This window comes from Lynx canadensis, chromosome C1 (genome assembly GCF_007474595.2).
Source record: "Lynx canadensis isolate LIC74 chromosome C1, mLynCan4.pri.v2, whole genome shotgun sequence".
Taxonomy (NCBI): domain Eukaryota; kingdom Metazoa; phylum Chordata; class Mammalia; order Carnivora; family Felidae; genus Lynx; species Lynx canadensis.
Genome location: NC_044310.1, coordinates 19,918,032 through 19,929,503, shown reverse-complemented (window position 1 = coordinate 19,929,503; position 11,472 = coordinate 19,918,032). Strand labels below are relative to the sequence as shown.

Sequence of the window (11,472 nt, the reverse complement as noted above, 5' to 3'; positions counted from 1 at the left end):
CTGCATCACAAATGTTTTTCTTCTGGATCATTCCCTTCAATTTACAAACATGCTCTAATGTCACTTATTTTTTACCATTCTGTGACTCCCATTTTCTCATCCTACCACTGCAATTTTCGGTTCTCACTTACAGCAAAACTTGAAAAGATTGCTATACTTGTCTCTCCACTTTGTTACCTTCTATCTTTCCTCAATTTATTGTAATTAGTTTTTTTCTTTTTTTAACATTTATTTTTGAGAGAGAGAGAGAGAGAGAGAGACAGAGCACAAGCAGGGGAGGGGCAGAGAGAGAGGGAGACACAGAATCTGAAGCAGGCTCCAAGCTGTCAGGCTGTCAGCACAATGCCGGACGCAGGGCTTGAACCAAGAACCGCAAGATCATGACCTGAGCCGCTGTCGGTCTCTTAACCCGACTGAGCCACCCAGGCACTCCCTAATTAGTCTTTTCTTAAAAGACTCTAACCAAGGGTACAATGACCTTGTGTTGCCAAAGCCCGTGGACCACTATTATCGTCCTCAACTTCCCAGCTGCATCTGACAGTTTGCTCCCTCTTCCTTCTGGAAACACTCCCCCCACCCCCCGCCCCCACCCGGCCTTCAGGCCATACACAGGTCTCAGAAAACACAGCTCTCCACGGTGAGAAAAAAAAAATCCAAGACGTATCTTTGTAATGTTTGTTTAATGTTTTGAGAGACAGAACACAAGTGGGGGAGGGGCAGAGAGAGAGAGAGACACACACACACAGTATCCAAAGGAGGCTCCAGGCACTGAGCTGTCAGGGCAGAGCCCTATGCGGGGCTCAAACCCACAAACCGTGAGATCATGACCTGAGCCCAAGTCGGTCGCTTAGCCCACTGAGCCACCCAGGTGCCCCAAAAAACCCAAGCTCTAAAACCTTGGAGTCCAGCTTTACATGACCACCCCCCACAGAGGGGTCTCCTTCTCCTCCTCCTCCACTGCCTCCTTCAGAAAATGAGGGTGAAAGCAAGAGCAATAATAATGACCACTGCCCTTCCTTTACTGAGCACTTGCTGTGTGCCAGGCTCTTTGTGTCCTGAAAAACACCTAGGAAAGGCATTATTAGAGGCAGATTTTCTGTGAATCTAATGAAACTTGAACCTCAGCGCCCTTCACTTGCACATCCAATGCCTTGGGAAGAGGCTGGGCAAGGTCTTCTTTATATAGATATAGATATAGATATAGATATAGATATAGATATAGATATAGATATAGATATAGATATAGATATAGATATATAGATGTTTTATAGACGTTTTATAGATATTTTACAGTTATAGATATTTTATAGATATATTTTATAGATATAGATATTTTATAGATAGATATAAATACTCATAGTTCATGAGTTCAAGTTTAAGCCCCGCATTGGACTCTGACCTAACAGTATGGAACCTGCTTGGGATTCTGTCTCCCTCTCTCTCTGCCCCTCCCCTGTGCACTCTCTCTCAAAATAAATTAAAGCTTTAATATATATATTCTTTTTATTTTGCAAAAATAAAAAGCTTAAATTATAATTGCTCAAGACTACTGTTTGCACTGTTTTTTGCCCACTCTATCCCACTTCCCACTATGAGTGATTCCCAAGACACCTGGGAAGAACCTGGGTGGTGGAGGAGAAAGAAGGACATGTAAAGAGAAGAAGCAAATCTGTACAAAATTCTTTCAATCATCATTAAATTGTCACTTCATAGTGATGCCAACTCAAAATGGAAGTTCTCTCCTATAAAGAATATGCAGCATATACAATTATAAATACTCCGTGCATAGAGGCGCCTGGGTGGCTCAGTCGGTTGAGCGTCTGACTTCAGCTCAGGTCATCATCTCACAGTCGGTGAGTTCGAGCCCCATGTCGGGCTCCGTGCTAACAGCTCAGAGCCTGGAGCCAACTTTGGATTCTGCGTCTCCCTCTACCTCTGCCCCTCCCCTGCTTGTGCTCTGTCTCTCTCTCTCAAAAAATAAATAAACGTTAAAAAATTTTTTTAAATAAATAAATACTCCACGCATATATTTCTTTTTTGATAGTAATTACGCAAAGTAGAATTTATCAAAATTCCTACTACAAACCTATAAGCACGACTACAAGAATCAGAAACATCTGTGTGAAGTATCCTGGCTATCAAGAATAAGACATGTTTTTATTCCTAAAAAAGAAAAAAAAAAGAATAAAACCTGTTTTTGATCAACCATTCCAGAGGAAAGACAGAATCATCGCTCCATTTTCACTGAAGGAATTTATTTTAAAATTTTTTTAATTTTTTAAAATATTTATTTTTGAGAGAGAGAGCAGGAGCAGAGGAGGGGCAGAGAGAGAGGCAGACAGAGGATCCAAAACGGGCTCTGTGCTGACAGCAGACAGCCCCATGTGGGGCTAGAACTCACCAGTGAGATCATGAACTGAGCCGAAGTCTGACGTTCAACCAAATAAGCCACCCAGGTGCCCCTGAAGAAATAAGGGGGAGGGAGCCACAGTGGCCCAGAGCAAAAGTCAGAGCCCCAGCAGGGTGAGGAAGGTGGCCATATGGCATGGGGTCCAGCAAGGTGAAGAAAGTGTCCCTGAGTGGGAGGGGGCAGCCAGACACAAGCTATCAGAGCCCAAGTGGGGTAAGGAGGGCATTTCGTAGGGAATCGGGTGGTGGTAAATATGGGAGACTGATTATAAATAGATACAATAAGTGAATAAATTCAGAATGATGAAAGCCAGATTTCTCGGTGTTGGAGAAGGGAGTTATAAATACAAAAAGGGGAGAATGAGAATGAACCCTGTTATAGTAGATTCGAATTGCAGGTAATAGTCTGAACCCATGTTTTATAGTATGTATAAATAGATATAGAAATAAATATAACTGTAAGTGTGTGTGTGTGTGGGGGGGGGTGTACTCTCCTTAATTCTGGAAGGGCCTGGGAGCAGTGACACCCTCATAACAGTGAGCAAGTCCAGGTTTCTAATTACCCTCCCAGTACCCAGATCATGGTTTTTAAATACTCCTCTCCACTAAGAGATTGAACCAGAGCTTCTTGGAGTACTGGTTGATTGCAGGGGCTTGAAAAGAGGTATCTGCTTAGACCAGAAAACAAAGGATGTTCAAAGAATGATGGGGCATGACAAAAGGACAGACTCCAGCTTGAAAGAGCTCCCGTGGGCCAAATCTGTGACGATCTGAGCATTCAAATAAATAACGATAGTAACAGATTACAAGCCACTAAACAAAATAGGAGAACATGAGTTCATAAATAAATACACACATACATACATTCAAACTATGAGAAGGTATGTATCTACATTTTCAAAATACCTCCTCGCAAACTACAGATTCATTACAAAGAGGAAGAGAGTAAGTATAGTGGAGAGGCCTGGCAGACATCACCTTACTCGGGTGACCAACAAGAACCACAGGACAGATGGAAATGTGTGCTATCTGATAGAATGAATCAAGAACACCTCACTTCTGTGATATTCCTGCTAAAGGTACATAATCTGAGTCTAATCACAAGGAAGCCTTAGACAAACCCAAAACTGAGAGCCTTGCTACAAACTAACTACTACTCTTCAAAAGCGTCAAGGTCGTGAAAGGCAAGGAAAGACTGAGGGACTTTTCCTGACTGACAGAGACTAAAGAGACATGACAAATGCAGCGTTGAGATTGTGGACGGAGCCCTGTCTCTGGAATACTTCCTCTAGAGCATTTGCTGAAGCTTAAGTGAGGTCTGAGATTAGATGGGAAATGGAAGGGAAGAGGCAAGCAAAGGATGTGCAGCTAAAACACGTAGGCAAATATCGTCAAGCAATTAATCAAAGTATTGTGTTATTCTCCCAGGTTTGTGACATTCATGTTTTTCTGTCAGCTTATTTTAAGTTTGTAATTGGCGGCGATTAGTTTTCTCATTTTATTAGAAAAATTTTTTTTAATTTTGGGGGGCACCTGGGTGGCTCAGTCGGTTGAGTATCTGACTTTGGTCAGGTCCTGATCTCACAGTTCGTGAGTTCAAGCCCTGCATCAGGCTCACTGCTGTCAGTGCAGAGCCCTCTTTGGATCCTCTGACCAACCCTTCCCCCCGCTCCTCCCTCACTTACACTCTTTCTCCTAAAAAGAAATAAGCATTTAAAAAATAAAGATTTTTTTTAATTTTTAAATAATCTCTACACCCAACATGGGGCTCAAACTTAAAACCCCAAGATCAAAAGTCACGTGCTCTACCTACTGACTGAGTCAGCCAGGCCCTCCCATGTTTTCTCACTTTAAATATTCGCTTTCATACCTGATTTTCTATTCCTAAAGAGGACCTTCCAAATTGTAGAAGCTTCAGGGCCCATAAACTCAATATGCACTATTGGCCTTTCTTGTACCTTTTAAAGATGAGGAAACTGAGGCACAGCAATGTAAAGTGACTTGCCCAATGACGCTAAGTGATGGGGCAGGATTTGAACCCGAGGGGTCTGACTCCAGTCTCCTTTGAGGGGATGCTGAAGAGGTTTCAGTTGTGGAAGGTTGTGGAAGGAACTTTACAAATGTAAGGATTAAGATTATTCACAATCGAATGAAAGATGTGCACCTGTTTGTCTGCTGGGGCTTGGTTCCTTAGGCAGAGGAAAGGGAGGAGCAAAGTCCTCCTACCGAATGCCAGAAACTGCTTAGAATTTCACATCTAGGACCTCACTGTGTTATTGTCCCAGATGAAGCTCCTGAGGCCCACAGAGACTAAGGGATCAGCCCAAGGTCACACAACTGGAAAATGACAGAGCCAGGAGCACGTGCCAGGGATGGTGATGGCTGCCCAACCGTGTGCTATAGCAGAAGGCTTGCCAAGCTGGGCTTGCCAAGGTCCATGAACACGACACAGCCGAGGACCTTCCCACCCTCTCCTCGACCCCATGCCCCACTGTCCTGAGACAGATGCCCGGGACAGAGTTGCCACGTGGCTGGCGGCAGAGCAGCGTTTCTGCCCGGATCATAAGTCGGCAATATCTGTGGACCAGGTAGCCGCGAGGTGGAGACCCGGGTAGCCACCAGCTCTGGAAAACTTAGGCTACACAGATCTGGCTGAACAACTGGGCCAGCGGATCCAGGGGAACAAGCGAGGACTTTGGAGTCAGACAGATCTGGGCTCTGTCTCTTCTTGGTGGTGTGACCTTGGGCAAGTCACTTCACCTCTTTGAGTTTCAAAAAGTAAGAATCTTGCCTCATAGGCAAGCTCTAATATTAGACTGGAAAGTTCTTGGCCCACAGGAGGTGCTCAGTAAGTAGCAGCCATATTTCAATATCGTTTCGGGAGGGCTTCTTGGCAGACACAGCCTTTCGGGAGCTTTAGGAATCCAGGCTGAGGAGAGAGAGTTCTTCAGGACCTTATTTCTGCAGCCCCCCCCCCAGAACTGGAGTCAGAGGAGGGAGGCCTCCTAGTGTGCACAGTGGGCAAAGTCCTCCCAGCCCCCCAGGGTCCTGGCTCCCTTCCCTGCAGCCTGTTCCTTACCAACAACAGGAGCAAAGCCCCAAGGTTAGGCAAACAAGTCAGTGATAAGGCACTTCCAGGTTGGGCCTTGCATTCAAGGCTTGTCCAGCTCTGGGGTTGGCTTCCCAGCTTAGTGAGAGTCCTACAGGCACCAATAGGGAAACCTGCCATGACCACCTGCTGATGGTGCACCTGAGGCCTTGGTGCCCTGGTACAGCCTGGGTTAATGACCTTGTTTATCCACTTGAGTCATCCGATAAGGGGCAGTCGGGCCAGCGAGCAGGCAGTCCTGTACCCTGCATAGGCTGCTTCATTGACTAAAGTGATATCAGGGCCACGTGGAGCTCCCAAAGCCCCCTCCCCCACCACTTCCCCACCAATCCTGCAGGGTCAGTGCAGTGTTTCTTTTTTTTTCAATGAACATGACTTCTGGAGTCAAGGTTGTCAGGCTGTTCCCCCCTCCCTCCCACTGGGGTTATAAATAGCACCCACAGCGCAGAGCAGAGGGCGGGAGAGCTGGGAGGAAGGAGGAGCAGATCCCCAACCATGAGTTCGAGCCAGCCAGGGACCTGCTCGTGTCGGGGTGCTGCAGGCCGCCCGGCCATTCTGTACGCACTTCTGAGCCCTAGCCTCAGGGCCAGGCCCTCTGTGCCCCCAGCCCCTAGTCATTGCCTGTGCAGGCAGCACCGGCCTGTCCGGCTGTGTGCTCCCCATCGCACCTGCCGGGAAGCCTTGGATGTTCTGGCCAGAACAGTGGTCTTCCTCAGGAACCTGCCGTCCTTCTGCCAGCTGCCCCCCCAGGATCAGCAGCGGCTGCTGCGGGGCTGCTGGGGCCCCCTCTTCCTGCTGGGGTTGGCCCAAGACACTGTGACTTTCGAGGTGGCCGAGGCACCAGTTCCCAGCATACTCAAGAAGATCTTGCTGGAGGAGCCCAGCAGCAGCTCAGGCAGCGGCCAGCTGCCAGATCGACCCCAGCCCTCGCTGGCTGCGGTACAGTGGCTTCAGTGCTGCCTGGAGTCCTTCTGGAGCCTGCAGCTGGGCCCCAAGGAATATGCCTACCTGAAAGAGACCATCCTCTTCAATCCTGGTGAGCTTCTAGACACTCCTGGGGCCCAGCCAGGGAAGGCACCTGCTAAGGGCTTCACGTCCGTTATCTCTTTGGGTCCTCATTATCACCAAAAGGCCACCTCACAAAAGAGGCTCAGAGAGGTTAAGTGATTTGCTGAAGGTCCACACAGCCAGGTAGGGGCAAAGCAGGGATGGGAACGTAGGTTTATTCATTCCCAAGACTAGCCCTGGCCACTCTATCTAAGAAAGTGTCCTGACCCTCAGGGAAGGTGGGAGTTGGGGGCGGGAAGATGGGCAGACACAGCTGTGCCTCCGTCACAGAAAATTCTGTGGGTTCAGGAGGACCCCATAGAGAAGAATGGAAATGTGAGATGAGAATTCCTCCCCAAAAAGCCCTAGTGGAATATCTAAATTATAGTAACTATGGTGATAGTAATGAATATTCATATTATGCCTGCCATATGTTAGGTTCATTTATAAGGGTTTTGCATAGACTAGCTGATTTAAACTTCATAACATACCTAGGAGATAGGTACTATTATCTCCATTTTACGGGCAAGGAAACTGAGGCACAGAGATTAATTTATCCAAGGCCATGCCACTGATAAGTGACAGTGCGGGATTCAAACCCAGGCAGCCTGGCTCTTACCCATTACTCTGGGCTGTCCCACAAATGGACGGATAAATAAAATGATAAATAAATAAATGGGGGAGGTAGTAATGGGGCCTCAAAGGCCAACCCCGCAACCTCAGGGCTTGGGCCAGGATTGCTGCCTGGGAGTGGGGTACTCACCAGCCCTCCTCACCTTCTCTGCCCACAGGTGTGCCAGGCCTCCACGCCTCCTCCCACGTTGGACACCTGCAGCAAAAGGCTCATCACGCTCTGTGCAAGGCCCTGGAGACCTGGTGCCCAGCAGGCCAGGGCCGCTTGGCCCGTGTCCTCCTCACAGCCTCCACCCTCAAGTCCATTCCGCCCAGCCTGCTTGGGGACCTCTTCTTTCGCCCTATTGTTGGAGACACTGACATCGCTGGCCTCCTCGAGGACATGCTTTTGCTGAGCCAACCTGTTCCAGCCCAGGCAGAGATCAAGTGTAGGTTGGGCGGAGGCTGGCAGCGCTGACTTGGCCCAGCTGTTCCCGGGGGTGGCCTAATGCTCCCAGAGGGGGCAAGTCTGTATAGGCAGCGCTTCTGGAGTAAGCTGGTCCTCGCCCAACAAGATGGGCTTTGGGGCTCCGCACCCACCACACCTGTCCCCTTGGCCGTCCTTGGTTTGGCATGGTGCTCCAGCTCTCTGGCCATCCCTTAGTGATTCCTAGAGCCTCTGGGCCAAGATTCCTGTCCCCTCCCGAGGTGGGGATGGAAGATTAGATGACCCGTTGGGCCAAGAGTCCTAATGACTTTGTACAGAACTTATCTAAGTTATTGGTTTTTGTAATAAAAGGCATAACACCCTTGGAGCCTGACACTGTAATTTGTGCATGTGGAAGGGACTGTCCCACCTCCAGGGTCTACCCTGCCCCTATCAGAAGGAGTCCAAGAGAAAGAAACCATAAGGAGTGCTGGAGCCACTCGGGGAACTGGGATATTAATTTTTTGGTGTGGAATGCTTATTTCATTTTGGGGGATGAGATTTATTTTGTACAGGTCTGAATCCAGGGGATGGGATCAGTTCAGGACCCCCTCACTTCCTGGCGTTTATCTTTGGGGCTGGGGGTGTCTGTCCCTCTCCCCTAATCCGCTACTGACCCCTCCCTTGACCTCTGACCCCTACAGGCTCCCTCTCACCTCAACGAGCGTCAGATCACAGCCAGTGAGGAATATGAAGCAGTCCATTCCTAAACTAAAACAGACAAGGTCACTGGAATTCCTGCAGTTTGGGGTCGCTCACTTCCACCACCCCTGCTGATGACAGAAGAGGATAGTCCACTGCTCTCCCAATGGGAGGGGCAAGGGCATCTAGGGTTGACCTGGTGCAGCTGCTTGGAGGCCAAGGCTGGCTGAGGTTTAGCTGCCACACCAGATGTTCAAGTCTGAGACACTTCCATGGCAGTTAGTTCACAGATACTGCCCTGAGCTCCCCCCTACCCCTGAGTTCCCTTCTGTGGCCCCCCTGTCCCAGCCCTTCTCCTGGAATCCATTCTCATTGGCCACAACTAGAGGGGCAATGCTTGGCATAGCCATGGCCTTCAGGACCGCTCCATTCAGTGCATGGCTTGTGTCTGTTCTGATTGGTCAATGTCTGGCCCTCAGTGTTTGTTAAATATTTTGAATATCACCCAGGTTAGGGTAACTGACCTGCAGGCAGGAGGGAATGATAACAACACACATGCCTATAGGACCCCCTTTCAGGCCTCCCTCCTTCTTTAGCAATAAGGCCTGCCCCTACCAGTCCTACCCCCTTCACCACCGGTTTGGATTCTCTCCATGGGGCCAAGTTAATTATTGCTCAATGAGAGGTCATTCACTCAGGGACAACAGTTGAAGAGTTGTCATTCAGGCCTCTGCTGAAGGCCCCCAGGATACAGACCACAGGGAACTAACCATATACCCATTCTGGGCACCCAGTGCCACAGCAAGGGCACCCCATCCCTTACCCAATCACCTACTCACCACTCAGACACCCAGAGTGACAGAAACGCACAGCTCACACCCTACAACAAAGATACATACAACTCAGACCTACAGCTCTCTCTCTGTCTCTGTCTCTCTCTCTCACACACACACACACGCACACACACACACACACACACACACATACACACAAAGACGTACAAGTCAGACACACCTACAGACCCATAAAACAGAACCACCATCCGCTCACACACAGCATGGAAAAGCACAGCCAAGATGCACTCACTCAGTGACATACAGCAGACCCAAACACAGGACAATAGAGACATGCACCCAAGCCAGATGTTCACACATACATCCCTATGCCCAAGGGTGGGGCACACGCTATGGAGACACCCTCCCACTGGGGAATGTTCTCCATGTTCTGTAGGTCACAGGAAAGAGAACAGTGGCCCCCAAAGTAAGCAGACCTGTGTCTGCACATCTTCATGGTCTACGCAGAGCCTGCTAATCCAGCCCCAAACTGCCTGGCATTTTGGGCCTCAACTAACCAATCACCCCCTTTCCCCATGGTGACCCCCAACATCTACCCTCCTCTCAGACAGGCCATTTGCTCAACAGCTCCCCCAAGCCAGGACGTAATCAAATTCCCAAATAGAAGCATCCTTTAGAACCCAGAACAGGCCCTGCATTCCTTTGCCCCCTAACCTCCCACCAGAACTCCCCAACTCAGACCTTGGGCCGCCAGTCACCTCTCCCTGCCCTGCCCTTCCCAGCACTTTGACAGACACCGCCCATTTCACCTTGCAAATGCATGAGGCAACTCTTCTAAGAGCAGATGCCTTGTCTCCCCATAGGAGCCAAATTCAGAGGATTCCTGGATTTCAGGTCATTCTATCTTCTATGTTCCTTCAGTAACTGCCTCTGTTAGTTTACTGTTGCACCTCTCTGAACCTACAGGCTGGATCTTTCTGCCCTTTCCTCCTCCAACCGTGAACAGCCATTAGAAAGTGCTCCTCTCCACTACCCACCCCAGCCTTTTCCCTCAACTTATCTAATGTTTCCATCATCCGAATAGCTTCCCTCATTAGCCCTATCTTCCTCCTTCGCAAACTTCTTCCCTACCCCTCCACATGGTTATGGAGCTATACTTCTGTCTGTTTCTCATCTGTATCTCTTGTGTTGCTCCCTGTGCCCTGTCCAAACCTTCTGCAAGGAAGATAAAGACAAATCTAGCAAGACTAAAGAGAGAATTATAATACAATGTAATATGAGCAAGAATGCTTTCTCCATGAGACAGCAGGCCTTCCAAAGGTGGGGGACAGTGTTCCATTATCAGCAGCTTACAAGTGGGAATTGTGTCTCATAACCAGAGAGGGAAGAGGACGAAACAGGCTCAGACAGGGTATGCAACTTACTCAATGACTGATCACTATCTGTGCTGAGATTTGAACTCAGGCCTGTGTGACTGTGGAGGCCAGGCCCTTGCCACCAGCATAGGCTGGCATGAGTCATGGCCAGGAGCAGGCTGTCTGGAGCCAGCTCAGCCACTGTTTACTGACCATTAGCCATGATCCCTGTGCTCAGGCCCAGCCAGGGATGACTCACTAGGAATCAGGAGAGTGGCTGTGGCTCTGGGTCAGCGTTGGGTGCCATTTTATTATCACCATTATCTCTACCTTTATTAGCCTAATCACTGACTGCTTATTAAGCAGTCAGGCACTGAGCTGATGTGTGCTGTGTCATGTGCCAATACACCCTGACTTTCGGTGTCATAGAACCTATGATACCAGCAAAAAGCCAACACCCACTATCCATCCATCCATTCATGCCATCATTCAACATCTCTCTTGATGATCACTTGTACTAGACCTTGTGCTAGATGCTAAGGGGCACAAAATACACAAGATACAGTCCCTGCATTCACTGAACATCCTGTCGTTGGCAGAGAGAGACACATAAGTAATTGTAACACAGAGTGATCTGAAATGTGATAGAGGTATGTTCAATGGGCAGCAGGAGCTCAGAAGAGGGAGTGATTAAATCTGCCTGGCGGTGGAATAATGCTTCAGCCAAGTGGTCACTGCTCTGAGCTAAAGAGAATGAATAGGGGTTTGCCAGGTAACCAAGGGATGGACATTCCAGATAGAGGGAATGACAGGTGCAAAATCACAGAGGTGACAGAGAGCAAGGGGTTCAGGTAACTGCAGATGGTCTGGGAGCAACTTGGGCCCAGGGCAGCAAGAGATGGGCCTAGAAAGGTGGACAGGGACCACGTCACAGAACAAGGCAGCAGAGAAAGGCAATCCCAGTGAAACCGATGGAGGCAACAAGGCTAAGATCTCAGGGGAATCAGGTTTAACAGA

At 48.8% G+C, this 11,472-nt stretch overlaps 1 protein-coding gene across 1 annotated transcript; it reads left to right on the top strand.

The window, feature by feature from the left end:
• Nucleotides 1-5,978: 5,978 nt before the first annotated feature.
• NR0B2 (nuclear receptor subfamily 0 group B member 2) lies at nucleotides 5,979-11,404 on the top strand. Its single transcript, XM_030323599.1, has 3 exons — nucleotides 5,979-6,554; nucleotides 7,357-7,626; nucleotides 8,309-11,404. Exons 1-3 carry the CDS (start codon nucleotides 6,014-6,016, stop codon nucleotides 8,347-8,349), a joined length of 852 nt encoding a protein of 283 aa, XP_030179459.1. The 5' UTR covers nucleotides 5,979-6,013; the 3' UTR covers nucleotides 8,350-11,404.
• The last annotated feature ends 68 nt before the right edge of the window (nucleotides 11,405-11,472 follow it).

What these genes read in the sequence shown, in the direction of transcription:
- NR0B2 (XM_030323599.1), top strand. Translation starts at nt 6,014, where the DNA reads ATGAGTTCGAGCCAGCCAGGGACCTGCTCGTGTCGGGGTGCTGCAGGC. An exon ending in GACCATCCTCTTCAATCCTG is followed by an intron (nt 6,555 to 7,356) that starts GTGAGCTTCTAG and finishes CTCTGCCCACAG; the next exon opens with GTGTGCCAGGCCTCCACGCC. An exon ending in AGCCCAGGCAGAGATCAAGT is followed by an intron (nt 7,627 to 8,308) that starts GTAGGTTGGGCG and finishes TGACCCCTACAG; the next exon opens with GCTCCCTCTCACCTCAACGA.